The sequence below is a fragment of the Erpetoichthys calabaricus genome, chromosome 2 (genome assembly GCF_900747795.2).
Source record: "Erpetoichthys calabaricus chromosome 2, fErpCal1.3, whole genome shotgun sequence".
NCBI lineage: Eukaryota > Metazoa > Chordata > Cladistia > Polypteriformes > Polypteridae > Erpetoichthys > Erpetoichthys calabaricus.
In genome coordinates this window covers 87,809,928-87,827,961 of record NC_041395.2, presented here as the reverse complement: position 1 = coordinate 87,827,961, position 18,034 = coordinate 87,809,928, and the positions used below count along the sequence as shown (strand labels likewise).

General features: G+C 37.6%; 2 protein-coding genes across 4 annotated transcripts in view; both read left to right on the top strand.

Annotated features, from left to right (window-relative positions):
- The window catches only part of flad1 (flavin adenine dinucleotide synthetase 1), a 35,397-nt gene extending 23,651 nt beyond the window's left edge, over window positions 1-11,746 (top strand). For 2 of the 3 annotated variants that reach the window (XM_028794060.2, XM_028794061.2), the window contains exons 7-8: window positions 2,936-3,009; window positions 10,978-11,746. In XM_028794060.2, the coding sequence (XP_028649893.1) occupies window positions 2,936-3,009; window positions 10,978-11,113 (210 nt within the window). In that variant the 3' untranslated portion in view covers window positions 11,114-11,746. The remainder of the gene's footprint in view (window positions 1-2,935; window positions 3,010-10,977) is intronic. The other variant, XM_051923279.1, reaches the window with a different exon arrangement.
- The window catches only part of pygo2 (pygopus homolog 2 (Drosophila)), a 168,001-nt gene that overhangs the window by 103,312 nt on the left and 46,655 nt on the right, over window positions 1-18,034 (top strand). The gene's annotated exons all lie outside the window — the stretch shown is intronic.

Genomic DNA, 18,034 nt, shown 5'->3' with positions numbered 1-18,034 from the left:
TCAACCCCCATAGGAAAGCCAGGCTGCCTAACTGCTAAGCTTTACCTTAACGTGGTTTTGGGGGGTGGCAGGTGTTAAGATGTTCTATTCCCCCATTGGTCTGAAGTATGGCTGTTTGGAACTAGCTCGTATCAGAAGCCTTTAAGTATCATGACGTCCTATTGGCTCTAGGGGTTGGACAGAAAACCTATAAATTCGCTCACTCCCTCACTCACTCTCTCTTACCAAACTGATGCATGAACTGAAAAGGACAACACAATGAAGAGCACAGCACGACAGCCATATTGAGACAGGCATGCGGCCTGTTCTGAAGAAAGCTGACCACAAAATGTTGCCTTAACTAGAGACATTTTAAGTAACTAACAAGTCTGTGTGCCGCCTGAAACTACACATCACCATTTATCAGGTTGTATGGTTGCCAATATTCAAATATACTTTGCATATTATTGTTATTTATGAATATTACCAATAATACATTGTTTAAATTGTAACTTCTGCTTGTCTTTTACTACACCTAATTGCCTGAGGTTATAGATGTAGAAGGGAAGGTGGGGAGAAGTTATATGGTACAATACCTTATAAACAGTGGTAAGTATGGAAGATTTGAGGCATTCTGACAAAGGCTACTTATTAATAATACAAAAGGGGAAAGTAGAGCAAAATATTACTCTACCAAGACAAAACAGTAGTCAAGAAAAATGACACCTTTTATTGATAGCCAATATAATGTTTTTGCTAAATCTTTCCTGATGGGAAAGGTATGCCTCTAGTGGGTATTTTTCTGAGTAAGTCTTGCAGATAGCCACTGACAAATAATCAAGTGTCCCCCTCAAAATTCTGTGTTTGTTAAACTGTTGCTTTCCATTAGAAAACATATCCTCCCCCCAGTCCTGGCTAATGTCAGGAGGTTTCTATTTGTAGGTTTGACACTGATGAGTGGAAAGCAAACACTACAATTTTTCATTTTCTAATTATTCTCCTTGCCATCTTGAGCATATAAATTCACAGACATCCTGTGAGGAAAACAATGTTAGGTAGTGTAGCAACCAGTATGCTGTTGGTACTCAAGATAATCTAATAGAGTGTATCTGTCTGAAGAACTTGTTTTTATTAATTTTGTGCATGTGGGGCACATTCAGTATACAATAGATATCTGTACACACTCAGATTTGGATTGTTTGAAAACTTAATTTGAACAGTCAAACAAAGAAAATTAGATATGTGCAAAAATTTAGAATGAACTCACATTTGGTGGCAATACAAACAGAGCCTCAAGGGCTTTGTGACACATCTGCTCTAGAAACATTGTAATTAGTTGTGACTAATGTGGTGTGCACCATCAATGCAATGTTTAATAATGCAGATTACAGACAAATCCCGTCTCCTTTGATTAAGACAGGTCATTGAGCTTCTTGTTCATTCCTTTTTCCTTCTTCATAGGCAAAAGTATAGCACATACTCTAGAAAGTCACGCACCTGTGTAAAAAGGTTTTTTCAGAAAGGTTCTCAAATTTGTGTATATAATTAATAAATCCCTTCAATGTGACATTTCCTTTTTGTTTTAATTATCCTTGAGGTGTGACTAGAACTTGACTGGAGTCCACCTGTGACAAACTGAGTTGATAATGTTTAGAAAGGCACACTCAACAGAGCTTCAGAGAAGTCCTCTGTTCAGGGGGGAGAACCTATTGGAAGAACGACCATCTATGCTGCACTTCATTAATCAGGCATTTATGATAGAGTGGCCCCACCTCAGCCAAATACAGAGATGTCCTTGGGGAAAACTTGCCCCAGAGACCATGTGACTTCAGACTGGGCGATGGTTCACCTTTTTGAGACAAGTCTCTTAAGTTGAGTAGCCCATCCCACACCTAAACCCTATTGAACATCTGATGAGAGACCTGAGGATAGCAGTTTACAGATGCTTCATATCCAATCTAACAGAGCTTGAAAGGATCTGCCAGGAAGAATTGGATAAACTGCCAAAATCCATGTGTGCAAAGCTTGTAGAGACTTACTCAGGAAGACTCAAAGCTGTAATTGCTATCACAGGGTCTTCTGCAACCTACTGAATTAAGAGTCTGAATACTTATATGAATAACAATTTTCAGTTTTTCATTTTTAATGATAATTTTACAAACTTTTCTAAAAACATGCTGTTACATGTATGAGACCCTGAATGCAGTAAGGTATATGTTTTAGATGTTTTTCATTCAATAATGTTCTTTAATAATAGCCAATGATGCTGTGTATTCCATGTTCCGTATTTAACAATTGGTGAGCATTTGTAGTGTTTGATAGTGTTTCTGTATGTTGGACAGTAGAATATTATATGGTTTGCACCCATGTTTAAAATTGGTATTACATTTATTATTTACAGTATGTAGCCATGTTTGATTGTTACGTTCTTTATGGCGTTATTTCTTGGACCTTGCTAACAAATTAGATTTCCTTATTGCGGTGCTTTAGTTGAATTGAGATGTAGTTTGTGACAAGTATCAGTACCTGGCAAAAAGTGTCATAATCATCAGAAGTCCTTAAAGAAGTTATCAAGTAATAACATTCTCAAAATCAATTAATTGAGATTCACATCATGTGCCAGTGTAGAAACCATCCCTGTATGGATTGCAAGTTTAGACTTTGATAATCATAGGACAGAGATCTTATAAACCAAACCACAGTGATTACAAGTAGCATCCATTTAATTTCAATTCAGTCTCTTAAGGAAAATAAAATGCAGACCAATTTAATCTGATTTGTAATAGCACAAAGGGTAAATAGTAATGATAGCCAAATGTCCCACAGCTGCTGCACCCTGCACAACAACAAATATATGCAAACATTGAAGACAGTAGAAGCAATGATCACATGTAGTACTTTACATAGTGTGCTAGACTGGCAGTTGCATTTTCTTTTTTTTTCTTTCTTTTTTTAGGACTGGACATATCATGACATTTGGGAATTCTTACGGACCTTATATGTGCCATATTGTATCTTATACGATAAAGGGTAAGGATAAACTTTTATCTCTCCAATCATCAGAATCTCTTATTAAAAGAAAAATCCTACTTTGGTTTTAGACCAGCAATCGAAATCTAATGAATGCTTTGCAGTGAGAGTACATGACATTGTTGTGCCATTCTGACTTGAAATATAAGTTAGCCCGAAGCAACTTGTTCATAAATTATGGGATTTATTAAAAATGAAACCTGTACTAGGAGAACACAAGTTGTGTAATAAATAAACATGAAATGAGAAACAATACTGCCTCTCTGGCCCAGTCTAGATGTGTCTAAACCCTGTTTTAAAGGTGGGGAGGCTCATTCACTTGCCCACCAACCAAAAGCATAGTTCCACAGACACTATGTTTCTAGCTGCATTACTACCTCCCTGTCTTTTGAGCCCTTGTCAAGCTTCCCTCCCAACTCTAAATGCAATGTGGTTAGCTAGGTCACTTAATGGTCAAATGTATTGTTAACAAACCAACACAGAGTAAATAGTTGTTTGCTTGTACACAGGTTTGCAGGTAAAGCAAATACACTCCAGAATTGTCTAAGCAGTACATTGCTGCAGTGCCTAATAAAGCAGTATCTGTTTTTATTGTATCTAATGATAATTTATTTCTATCTGTCAATTCATTTTCTGAAGATGCTTGTTCATTAGTTTATCCCATCACAATTCATGCCATAAATCACTCATCCAGGGACAATTTACTGGAAATAAAAAACTAAAACTGCTGTTATCCATTAACTAGCTCAGTAGTACAAGGTAAGTAAATTTTAATGATTTATTTATACATTGTAATGTTAGAGGAGACGGACAGACAAGACACATAACACATACCTAGACCATCACAGCTACAGGCATTTGAGAAATGCTTTTGTTTGCTACTGTATCTTTCTGTCATGTTCAGTATTGCATCACTATATGGTATAACAGCAGCAAACGAACTTTACAACCACAACAACAAAAACATTTATTTATATAGCACATTTTCATACAAACAATACAGCTCAAAGTGCTTTACAAGATGAAGAAAGAGAAAAAAGACAAATTAAGAATTAAAATAAGGGAACACTAATTAACATTGAATAAAAGTAAGGTCCGATGGCCAGTGAGGACAGAAAAAACAAAAAAACTCTCCAGACGGCTGGAGAAAAAAATAAAATCTGCAGGGGTTCCAGGCCACAAGACCGCCCAGCCCCCTCTAGGCATTCGACCTAACATAAATGACCTCAATCAGTCCTCATGGTATTCAGGGTTCTCATGGAAGAACTTGATGATGACGGTCATGTGGACTTTTGGCATTTAATCCATCAATGTAGGGACATCACAGTGCTTTGATTAGGTGGTGGTGGCGGTGCAGATCGCCACCACAGAAAACCGGAAAAAGAACAGAAGAGAAAGTAGGGGTTAGTACGAATTTTGGAGCCACCATGAATAATAATGATAATTCATTGAATATATAGAGCATCAGGATTAAACTAAGATGAAACTATGAGAAAGCCATGTTAAAGTAATATGTTTTCAGCAGTGTTTTAAAATGCTCAACTGTATTAGCCTGGCTAATTCCTATCGGCAAGCTATTCCAGATTTTAGGTGCATAACCGCAGAAGGCCGCCTCACCACTTCTTTTAAGTTTAGCTCTTGGAATTCTAAGTAGACACTCATTTGAAGATCTAAGGTTACGATTTGGAGTGCAAGGTGTAAGACATTCCGAAATATAAGATGGAGCGAGATTATTTAAGGCTTTGTAAACCATAAGCAGTATTTTAAAGTCAATTCTAAATGACACAGGTAACCAGTGTAGTGACATCAAAACCGGAGAAATGTGCTCGGATTTTCTTTTCCTAGTTAAGATTCTAGCAGCTACATTCTGCACTCGTTGCAATCGATTGATGTCTTTTTTTGGTAGTCCTGAGAGGAGTGCGTTACAGTAATCTAGCCGACTGAAAACAAATGCATGAACAAATTTTTTAGAATCTTGCAATGTTATAAGAGGTCTAACTTTTGCTATACAGTAATCCCTCCTCGATCGCGGGGGTTGTGTTCCAGAACCCCCCACGAAAGGTGAAAATCCGCGAAGTAGAAACCATATGTGTATATGGTTATTTTTATATTGTCATGCTTGGGTCATAGATTTGCACAGAAACACAGGAAGTTGTAGAGAGACAGGAACTTTATTCAAACACTGCAAACAAACATTTGTCTCTTTTTCAAAAGTTTAAACTGTGCTCCATGACAAGACAGAGAGGACAGTTCCATCTCACAATTAAAAGAATGCAAACATATCTTCCTCTTCAAAGGAGTGCGCGTCAGGAGCAGAGAATGTCGGAGAGAGAGAGAGAGAAAAGTAAACAAATCAATAGGGCTGTTTGGCTTTTAAGTATGCGAAGCACCACGGCACAAAGCAGTTGCATTGAAGGCAGCAGCTCACACCCCCTCCGTCAGGAGCAGAGAATGTCAGAGAGAGAGAGAGACAGATAAAAACAAACAATCAAAAATCAATACGTGCCCTTCGAGCTTTTAAGTATGCGAAGCACCGTGCAGCATGTCGCTTCACGAAGCAGCTGCACAGAAGGGAGCAACGTGAAGGTAATCTTTCAGCATTTTTAGACGAGCGTCCATATCGTCTAGGTGTGCGAACAGCCCCCCTGTTCACACCCCCTCCGTCAGGAGCAGAGAATGTCAAAGCAAGAGAGAGAGAGAGAAAACTAAGTTGGGTAGCTTCTCAGCCATCTTCCAATAGCGTCCCTTGTATGAAATCAACTGGGCAAACCAAATGAGGAAGCATGTACCAGAAATTAAAAGACCCATTGTCTGCAGAAATCCGCGAACCAGCAAAAAATCTGCGATATATATTTAAATATGCTTACATATAAAATCCGCGATAGAGTGAAGCTGCGAAAGTCGTAGCGCGATATAGCGAGGGATTACTGTATTTCTTAAGTGAAAAAATGCTGTCCTAGTAATCTGATTAATATGTGATTTAAAATTCAGGTCAGAGTCAATAGTTACTCCTAAATTCTTTACCTCCGTCTTGACTTTTAATCCTAGTGCATCAAGTTTATTTCTAATAACCTCATTATATCCATTATTGCCAATCACTAAACTTTCTGTTTAGATGCTTTAGATTAGCATTGTAGTCTATGGACATAGTATATGTAAAAATGCTGCAGCTATTCTGGCTTGGCTTGTTTGCATTTCCATTTAGACAGTAATGTCAACTTCCTTTAGTTACTCATTTAGACATTCAGTCAGAGGGTGCTGTGCTTTACTGGTGGTGTTAGGCAGATTTGTTGATTCTGGAGTTTTGAGCACTGTGGCTCTTTATCAGCTATTTTAACGGCAGTTCGTATTTTCACAATCATAGCAGGTAATTCTTTCAAACTCAGAGTGACTCCTACATAATCGTTGTAACAGTAAACAACAGAGAGCACGCACAACACCTGTGAAACTTTATCCTTCACGTTTACCACTCATCCATTGATATCTTTCTTTGCAAATGTATAATTTGATGCTTCAGAAATGTTTTTGCTTGCAAAAGGTTGTTTATTTTTAACATGTGCAATGTGGTCTCTGCACATGTGACACACATTTATATGTTTAATAGGTTTTTTTTGGGATACTTTTTGAATGTTCATCATAATCAGAAGCTTGCTCTCTGTTGGATCAGGTTAACAAGAGCACTGCTCCTCTTTCCAGTTCAAAATCACTTGCCCTACTTGGAGCACCACCTTCATGAGGCATTGGATTGGTTTAGGAATGTGACACACAGTGAGCCATCTTAATTGTTTCCACCCACTTTAAACAAAATGTACTCATTGTTGTCTCCAGACATCTGGCTTCGGCGAGATGAGATAATTTTGAGCAGTTCCTGTTCTAAAATTTTAATAGCTGTGATGCGGTGTGCTTCACAAATAAACATGATCAGACACTGAAGATGCATTTTAATGGCTGGCGTGAAAATCCATCCATCCATCCATTATCCAACCCGCTATATCCTAACACAGGGTCACGGGGGTCTGCTGAAGCCAATCGCAGCCAACACAGGGCGCAAGGCAGGAACAAATCCCGGGCAGGTTGCCAGCCCACACACACCCACACCAAGCACACACTAGGGACAATTTAGGATCGCCAATGCATGTAACCTACATGTCTTTGGACTGTGGGAGGAAACCGTAGGAAACCCACACAGACGCGGGGAGAACATGCAAACTCCATGCAGGGAGGACCCGGGAAGCGAACCCAGGTTTCCTTACTGCGAGGCAGCAGCACTACCACTGCGCCATCGTGCCACCCTGGCGTGACATGATTTGGATAAATTTTATACTAATGCAATCAATAAATGTAATTAACATTAATGGGGGGGGGGAGGCATTAAAAATGTCCATGTGCAGGATCTTTGTACCCTTGACTCTGGCAAATTGCAGTATTTGTATGATCCATTCTGTTATGTGAGCCTGAAAAACTGTTCTGAAAATATTTTGTAGGGCAGCCACCTTGTGACATATTGTTTGGCAATATTTTCTTCTCATTTAATAATTCTTTGCATTAATATAGCGCTTTTCTCACTACTCAAAGCGCTCAGCAAATGTAGGTTAAGGGCCTTGCTTAAGGACCCAACAGAGCAGAGTCCCTATTGGCATTTACGGGATTCGAACCAGTAACCTTCCGATTGCCAGTGCAGATCCCTAGCTTCAGAGCCACCTCTCCGCCATTTAGCTTTAGTGCAACATGACTCTTCCTATTTTTTTATTGTCATTACCAGCTGTGCAATGAAATGCATTAATGATGCACTAATAATTATTGTAGTATTTGCCGAAAACATGTTATGGAATAGATGTTTGAACAATCTCAATAATTCAATGAGTTAAGATTTATAATAAACAATAAGAAATATCTATTTTTCACTGTAGACGCTGAACATTTTAGGATTGTAATGTTGTAGCTGTAGTGTTGGAAAACTGATGGTTTTAATTTGTTGTTATAAAACTTTGTGATACAAATCAACATCTTAGTTAAGGAAAGAAACTTATCCTCAATCAGGATAAGTTTGATGAAACCCTTGAGTCAGTAATAAGTCAGGAGTAAAAAGGTTGTCTGCGTCATTTATTACTCTTCAACTAACGCTTGAACAGGGAGCATTCTTCACAGTATGATGAGAATGGTTGGAGAAACACAGGATAGAGGTTCATTTTATAAACTTTTGAATTTACATACAGTGTTAATTAGTGCATTAGTGCTTTTTATTATGGTTGGCTCGTTGGTTTACATCCAAATGACTTATATAAAACAAAAGTATTTTCTGGTTCTTCTTATACCCTTTGTGCTGAGCCATCACCCTTGAAATTTCTGTGTATGTAACAACTGTCCATTCTGGTTTTTCATAGGACATCTGGTGACTTCTTAATCATCTCTTAGTCATCTTTCAGTACAATTTGTTTTTCACTTGACCTTTATCTGGTTTCCTGATATGCCTGAACAGGTTTCTGATATTTATATTAACACTTTATGCTATTTGTTTAAGATGAATTCTATATTTTAATATTGAAAACATATCCAACACTTTCTCCTAAATGATCATGTGACACCTAAGTGTATTTTGTCTTCTACAACTTGCATGCCTTGAATATTAAATTCATGAAAGAATGGCTTTAGTGAATGCATATGCATGCTAGGTTCAGATCCTGATGCATATGTTTAGTATTGTATAAAATACCTCTTTTTAAGTTTGTATTTTTTATTGTTTTTAACCCCTTAACCGCCCTCTGCCGGATATATCTGGCATCGTAGCTTTATTGCTGACGCCTTAATGCCGGAATTATCCGGCACATTTGCCTGTGGTTATGTGAATGCCTGGCGCGTAGTATAACTGACAGTTTGGCGTGGATATTATTACTACGTTGTATTTCGACAACTCTGCGCTTGTATTGGCCGATCACGTGATGTGATTCGAAAGTGAAAGCTGTGAATATGGCGAAACGTAAACTGACTTCAAGTGAGGTTTTGCAGGCGATTTTGGACAATAATTCTGATCATGATTGTAGCAGTTCTGAAGAAGATTTTAGCGACAATGATGATCAGCAACGTGCGCTGCATGATACTGTGAATGACGACGCATCGGATGATGGCGATGAGTGGGTGTATCCCCAGCATCTCAACTGGACTGCTGCCCATTATCTGTACCAGATATGAAAGATCCAAACCGTGATCGCTTGTTCAAGCTACGTCCTTTGATTGACCATTTATTTGAAACATTTCAGCAGGTATTTCAGCAGGTATTTCAGCAGGTAAATACTGCTTGAATAAATGTAAAGTAAAAAAACGAAAATTGTTCAGATTTCTCCTGGCATGGGGAATATTTAGGGAGATGGCGGTTAAAAGGTTAAAATGATCTTGTTATTAAAAAAATATCACATTGCCATTTTTTTACAACTTTTGGTAAAGTCTTATTGCACAACAACTGATGTTTTTGTTTGCTAGAACAATTCATCTATAGCTGATGGGCAGCTGGAGTCTATCATGACATCATGCAAAAAGGCAGAAACCAGCCCAGTACTAAAACACACCACACTGAGCAGTTTAGAGTAGCCAGTGAATTCTAATATTATAGTAAAATTAGTTTGTGCTATTGTGCACCAGCAATTCCCTATTTCAGCTTCAGGGAACCGGCAGGTAAACAGTGTATATCTCATGATGTGAGGAATCAGTTATATTCTCAGTTGGCTGTGCCTGGCAGTACCTGATCTGTACTAAATAGCAGTTGTCATAAGAAGATACAATGTTCATTAAATCTAATAAATGCTTTGGCAAACTTTGCTTATAAGTAGTGGAAAGACCTGCAAAGGAGAAAAATGATGCCCACATGGGCGGCATATGAAAATTTCACATAACAACACATTTTGCAATTCAACCCCAAGACCTTGGATCCAAGAGATAGCAGTGCAGTGGTTTACACAGCTTTATTTCTTCTAAACCCTTAATTACTGTGATTTAAAAATATAAAATGGAAAATATTACGGTGATTTTTACTGCATGTGCTTTAATTCCTATGCAGTGACACTTAAAAAGTCTCCACTATCATCACTATCATTTGTTTAAACTAGTACTAATAAAGATGAATGAGTTTAAATGTTTCTTTATCAATTATTGTGACTGTTATGAAGCAAAATTCTGATACCACAGGAAGCTTTTTTACCTCTTCCAAATTCTGATGTTTATTGTACTATTGTATTGTATTGTGGATTACTGTGTTCTGTTCTGTTCTGTGTATTGTATTGTATTTACCCCCTTTTCTTGACAACCACTGCATGCCCAACCTACCTGGAAAGGGGTATCTCTCTGAATTGCCTTTCCCAAGGTTTCTTCCATTTTTTTTCTTGTGTTCTTAGAGAGTCAAGGCTGGGGCTGTCAAAAGACAGGGCCTGTTAAAGCATATTGTGGCCCTCCTTGGGCTGTACAAAAATAAATTGTATTGTATTGATGTTGACTGAAACTGCCAAATTATTAATTGTTTAGTAGAGCATATTGATGCAGTAACTGTTACTGCAGCGTCACGCAGTTAGAGCTAACCTGTCTTTATGGCGTTGTGTGTTCCTTGCTTTTATTTTGAAGTTTCTCCCACATCCTGGAGATGTACAGATTAAGTAGTTTGACAAATCCAAATTGGCCACATGTGAATGAGTGTGACCTGCAATGGACCAAGTACAGTTCTTTCTGCCATACGCCCAATGATTCCAGGATAGACTTTGACCCCACCAACCTAGAAATTTAATTTAGTTTGAAAATGGATGAATGTTAGATCAAAGTAGATAATCAGTGTGACATTTCATAATAATAAAGTATTCAATTATATAATTTATGGTATCTTTCCATACAAACCACCAATATATTTTTTTTTAATGAAAACCTTGTGAATTATCTGGGTTATTCTAGTGACCTATTTTTGTTGTAATGATTTTTGTTTTTCTCTAGATACACTTCCCTGGGTAGCATGGACAATACCTTGAAGAATCCAGCTCTGCAGTTTGTTGATGAGAAAGGTGTTGTGCGTTATAGGCCAGCCTATGAGCTACAGAATGAGGAAGAAGAACGAACCTCCAGAAAGTAGTATGAGTACCCTGCCATTGGATTATAATGCCAGGAAATAGACCAGCACCTCCTCTGTACAGAAGTGGGAAAAAGTGTTATGGTCACACTTTAGTTGGAAACATGTCAAAGACTGTATGCATTTCTTGAGATACAAAATCACTAATCACAGCAGACATGGTTGATGCATAAGAAATCAATATTAATGTGTCTTCTGCAAAAGTAATCAGATATAGTTATTTATTTAACAAATGTTGCCAGAGTATTAAGGATCCCCTGCAGCAATGCTTCACCTGTTTTGATGACAAGGAAGAAAAATGTTTTCAACAGCTGCCTGTCTTTGCTCTAGACTAGTATTCTTGACTTGAAGAGGCTAAATGACATATGCAGTGTGGGTACAGTTAAGAAGGCACAATGGTACTTAATCCTCGAGGGTTGTCAGCTGTAGTTTTCTTCTCTGAAGAGACAGCAGCTGTCCTTCCTGGTAAAATACCTCCAGAAAAGGACTTTTATTGGATACAATTGAAAGATTTCGATTGGAAGGTATTACCTTTAAATCCATACATTCCAATTTAAAATAATGCTTACATGGGTAAATATCAATTAGCAGATCAATAAAAATGTTATTAAATAACTATAAATGTAATTATATGAATATTTGATTGTTAATTATGTTGTATTATACATACACACACTATATATATATTATATATAATTAATATATATATAATATATATATATATGGTTATGATTCAGGGGCTTTTTTCTTTTTGCATTGTTTTCAGATGAAGAGTACTAAAAAACACAATAATAAAGATAAGTGTACACTTCCCAATGTTTTTATAACTTTTATTAAAGTTATTGACAGGATCTCCTTTACTTACATTTACACAGCAGAAATGTATCATATCTAAGTTCTGCTGGTGTGCTTAAACTGAGAGAAAGTTAGGATAAAAACACATGTAAAAAGATACGGATTTTGATGTTGACAGGCAATTTACATGCACCCTGGACTGGAAATATATAACCGCTTTCTTCAATAACAGTATTGGATCAAGAGTTGTAATTCACAAAGTGCAATTTGTACTTTAAATTGTGGCACATGATTTCTAGGTTTCTATTAGCAAGAGTTTCCTGAAAAAGCTGTTTTTTAACAGTCAGGCCTGGTCCTGCCTGAAGAGATACTTTTTCCTGCTACTCTTTATTTTGTTGTCATTGTTCTTATCTTACATTTCCTTACTGTTATACAAGCTGGCTTGCTCACCACTAAACTTCATTTCCTTTCTAATAGTGCCACCCTATGGTTCTACCCTGGTATTGGAATATTACATATAAGCAAGTACTTGTATTATTAACACTGTATGTGTATTAAACAAGGATGAAGAATGGACATGCAAAGAAATATGTAACCATCTACTCAGTTTAAGACTTTGTTCATAGGTGAATTGTGCCAGTGCACCTTTTCAGCCCAACAAAGCTCGCCAGTCCTATCCACTTAATTCTTAAGTCGAGTTTTGAAAGTCCTTAAAGTCTTATTTCAAGTGACTATGGTTCTCTGTGTAAATAAAAATTTCCTAATGTTTGTGTGAAATTTACCCTTAAACATTTTCCAAGTGTGCCCCTGTGTTCTTGAAGAACTCATTTTAAAGTCACAGTCTCAATCCATCCATCCATTATCCAACCCGCTTCACTGGACTAATTCTCTTCATAATTTTAAACACTTCAGTCATGTCACCTCTTAATCTCCTTTTGCTTAAACTGAGAAGGCTCAGCTCTTTTAATGTTTCTTCATAAAATTCATCCTTTGTAGCCCTGAATCAGCCTAGTCGCTCTTCTCTGGACATTTTCTAGCGCTGCTATGTCCTTCTTGTAGCCTGGAGACCAAAACTGCACACAGTACTCCAGATGAGGCCTCACCAGTGCATTTTAAAGCTTGAGCATAACCTCCCTGGACTTGTACTGCACACATCGTGCTATATAACTGAACATTCTTTTTGCCTTCTTAATGGCTTCTGAACACTACAAGGTGATAGCGTAGAGTCCACTATGACTTCTAAATCCTTCTCATAAGGTGCACCCTCGATTTTCAGACCTCCCATTGTATATTCAAACCTAACATTTTTACTTTCTATGTAATACTTTACATTTACTGACATTAAATTTCATCTGCCACAAATCTGCCCAAACCAGTATGCAGCCCAAGTCCTTCTGTAATGGATATATAACAGATTCCAAATTATCGGCCCATCCACCTATCTTGGTATCATCTGCAAAATTAACCAGCTTGTTACTTATATTCCTAACCAAATCATTTATATGTATTATAAATTGCTGCGGCCCCAGCACTGACTCTGTGGAACACCACTCTTAACATCAATTACTGTCTGCATTGGGTTGGTCTATAACATATTCCTAGAATAAGGCCTCTTTCCCTAATGCTTTCCAGGCAAAGCCACATGTCCTCACTAAGATGGGGCTCATGGTCAAACTGAAGAGGACTTGCATTTAAATTCTGTTTGACATAAACAGCAACCCCACCTTCTTTTCTGTTCCATCTATCCTTCCTAAAAATTGTGTATCCCTCTATGTTATACTCATCACCATCTTTGTTATTTAGCCAGGTTTACGTTATTGCTATAATATCATAATTATGCTCTACTACAGGGGTCTTCAATCATGGTCCTGGAGGGCCATAGTTGCTACAGGATTTCATTCCAGCCAGTGTCCTAATTGGAACTCAGTCCTTGGTGATAATGAAAGTTGGTGTTTAACTCTATGCCTTGTTAGTGCCTTTATTCATCAAAGACAAATTTTAGTTACTTTGTAGATCAGAGGTTCTCAATTACAGTCCTGGAGGTCTGCTATGGTTGCAGATTTTCACTTTAACCAATTTCTTAATTAGAACCCTTTTATTTACTACTAAAGCAATACGTTTTTTGGGCTTAATTTTAGTTCTCTTGCCTGTTACCATTCAGAACCCTTAATTGTCTATTTTAGATTTGGATTTAAATTTTAATTGTTGCCTGTTTTCTTAATCAGACATTAGTTAATAATGAGATGCAGATAACCAATAAACCAGCAGCTCTCCAGCTAGCGTGCTTGCCATGAAGTATCTGTGATAAAAACTGTTTAGAAATGAATGAGAGGGGAATCCGGACCATTAAGTTTAAATCTATTCTGGTCCACAAAACACATCGATAATGTTCTCACAGAAGATTACTCTACAGTGCAATTAAAATTGCTCTTGGATGAATGCGAGCATTAACAAGCTGAATAGTTCAATAGCAAGTTTCATTATCAGCATGGACTGCTTTCTAATTAGAAAACTAGTTGGAATAAAAACCTGCAGCCACTGCGGCCCTCCAGGACTGTGATTGAGGACCCCTGCTCTACTACATACAGCTCTAACTCACTTGTCTTATTTTTGATACTTATAGCATTAAGGCAAGCCATTTTTAATGTGTTACTCCTTTTACATTTAAATGTTGGGTTAGAATTTACATTACTACGCATTTTTATTTTTACACTATTGTTTGTTCCTCCATGTATACCTGTACATCTAAACCTGGCCTTTCCTAAACTCCCTAAACCATTCCGTAGATTAAATAATCCTCAAATAATCTACTCATACACCTCCCCAATAAATTGGTGCCCCCTCGGTTCAGATGTAACCTGTCTTGGCGGTCCCATCTGTCCCAAAAGGACTCCCAATTCCCCATAAACCTATATCCTTCTACCCTACACCAAAATTTGAGCCACACGTTAAGCCTTCTGATCTCCTCATTCTTACCTGTACTGGCCTGTGGCAGAGGCAGAACTTTGGAGAAGACTACCTTGTCAGTTCTGCTCCTCTGCCTGGCACCAATATGACATTTAAATTTTAAGAAAAAGACTGAAACATTGTTAAATATAAATACGTAGTGTCACAGACCATGCATGCTAGTACATCACTTCATAAATACTCCATTTATGGTTATGTTAGAGTCTCAGATCAGTGGTCCTTGGCATTGTTTTTCCTCAAGCATGCTTCATAAAAATGATTATGGCAGAAATAAGTACCCACCTAATAATTATGGTGAAACGGACACCAGTAGGAGACCTGGAAGCAATAGTTGGACTGTGTTAAAGGAATGTGGGGAAGAAATAATAATTTTCATTAATAGTATCCATCCATTTTCCAACCTTCCCATTATAATCATCACCTTAGCTCCATTTTGGTGGAAGTTTCTAGTAAACGATTTTAGAGAGCAGAAAGTGGATAGTACAGTAAGATTATCACCCCATTACTTTTTTTTGGTATTTTATGCAGTGGAAGTCCTGGTGCAAAAAATAAATAGGAAAGCTTCTTCTTGCCATTGCACTTCAAAAAAAGCTGCACTGAGGTCAAATCCCTTTTTCCTGTTTTCTCTGGAATACAAGACCATTCTCTTTTAGTAGATGGAAGGACACTTGAGGGACTGTGTATATAACCTGATTAATAGTAACATTATCATGCTTGCATGCTTTGTCCACTCTGGTGTTCAACTGACTCATGACTCTCAAGCTTTTGTCTTATTTCTTATGCTCACAGAGTGTGGCGCAAAGTTAGGAGACACTTGGGCATCTGTTTCAGTTGGCACTCACTTTTCATGAGGAGGCCCTTTACTTGGCTATCAGAGCATTAGCAGTCTTGGAGATGTTTTTGATGGTCTGGCCTCGACATCTTCTAAATGCTCTGATGTATGTTGTGCCCATCCTTCCTTCTATTTCCAGCTTAGGTGAACTTTTAAAACATAAATATATAGAATTCTACTATAATATACTGTCCCACTCCATTATCGATTGCTCTTGTTCCATATCTCCCTATTCATCTCTTGCTTGCCATCTTTAAAGCAGTCTTTACTATTCTGTTTGGAAGTGTGATTCCCATATCCTCCCCTTTATCCAAAAACTCTAGCATGATTTAACTGTGTGCATTGCCTGCACTTTACACCTTGAAAGCATTATCCCATGGGTCTAGCTACTAATGCCTTTGCCTACTTCTGTTCTTTGAATGTCCTTGACCAAATTTCATCTGTCCTCTTGTTTCATCATTCTCTGGCTTTCTTCCAATGATCATCTCTATTAATACTCCTCTCTCGCCTCCTGTCTTTGTCCTGCTAGACCTCTGTACTCTGCTTCTCAACTCCATAGGCTTTTCAATTTGGGCGCTGTTGCTGCCAAGTTGGCACTGGCCTCTTAATTGAAATGTCCGGGTTCACTCTCTTCGAGTTCCTGGAATCCTTTTCTACTACCTGGGCTTTCTCGAACTCTCAGTGTCATGGATTAGTAGATCCTCCAGTTACAATTTCAGTATGTGACTTTCTACTACTTGACTGGTTGAGAACTGGGTGGTCCGGGATTGATGGCATAGGATCTTTTTAGTCTGTTTATATCCTCCTTTCAGCTTTTTTTTTTTAATTACTTGCTGCATCAGGTTTGCTGCTGCCCCATCTCATTGCTGTCCTTACATCTCGCTTTTTTTTCCTTTTTTGTTCACCTCTCCTCAAAAGGCTGAGCTTGTGCCAGGAGCAGCTACTGGGGTAGGGATTCTGTTTTATCCTTTTGTAATTGTAATCATTTCACTCTTATAGATGACCACAAAAAAATACAGACCTTAATGAGATGGTGCACCCTGTCCTTCTGGTTCTGCAAAAAAAAAAATGTACAGTTTTATAGTACTAAACCTCCTACTCAACTACTCTAATAAACACTCTTGCTTGCTTCTAATTTGGTGTATTCAACAAATGTATTCCGTCCAAATGTAATAATGTTTCAGAAAACATTTTTGTCAATGTGGTTCCATACAGAAATATATATATATATTTTTTTTACTGCAGCCGCACAGTAAAGCAGTGGGTAGAGCTGCCATTTTACAGATCCAATGTCTTGAGTTCAGACATCATGGCTGGTCAGTTTCTGTGTGGGCTTTACTCCAAATCCCTTTGTTTTCCTCCCCAGTAACCAAAGACATACAGACCATTCCTAAATCAGGTCTATGTGGTGTCTGCATGAGTGGCCACTGCAGTGACCTGTTAAGGGCTTTTTCCAGCTTTGTGGCCAATGCTACTGGCAATTTTCAGGCACTCTGGAACCCTGAATTGCATAAGTGAGTTTAATAATGGTAAGTTATTTATACAAGTTACTAATTCAAATAATAAGATCCCAGAATTGTCCTTAAAAACCACTAATTTCTTTGGTAGACTTTTTGTCCCTACTCTCATATTTCAGTAGTTTTCCGTATAATTCAATTCAGTTGCCGACTTGATTTAAGGGGGAAGTAAAGCATAAACTGTTAAGTAAAATCGAAGATAGAATAAAAACATGGCATCAAATTAAATAAAGAAGTGAAGTACCGTATATAGAGGTTAGACTTGGGCTCTGATTAATAAAGTGATTTGTCATGGTGGGGTCATAGGATAACCCTATATCCCTTACAGGAATGCCCCAAATCCCATACCACACTTGTCAGAGTAACTGCTGTTGGATTAGATTAGATTAACTTTATTAATCCAAAATGGAAATTTAGATCAGTATGGCAGCAGAAATATGAAAACAAGGATTCAGAATCACAGGACAAATAACATACTCAATCGATAGATAAATAAATGAATAAATCTCTCTAAATATACACAGGAGATTTTAGAGACAGAAACGTTACTCAAACACTTCAAACAAATATAAATCTCTTTCAGGAGTGAATCAAGCTCCGTGTGTAGTTGGAGGGGACAGCTCCGTCTTTCAAATAAAAGAATAGAAAATCTTCCCGTTCATACATAGATAGATAGATAGATAGATAGATAGATAGATAGATAGATAGATAGATAGATAGATAGATAGATAGATACTTTATTAATCCCAATGGGAAATTCACATTCTCCAGCAGCAGCATACTGATACAATAAATAATATTAAATTAAAGAAT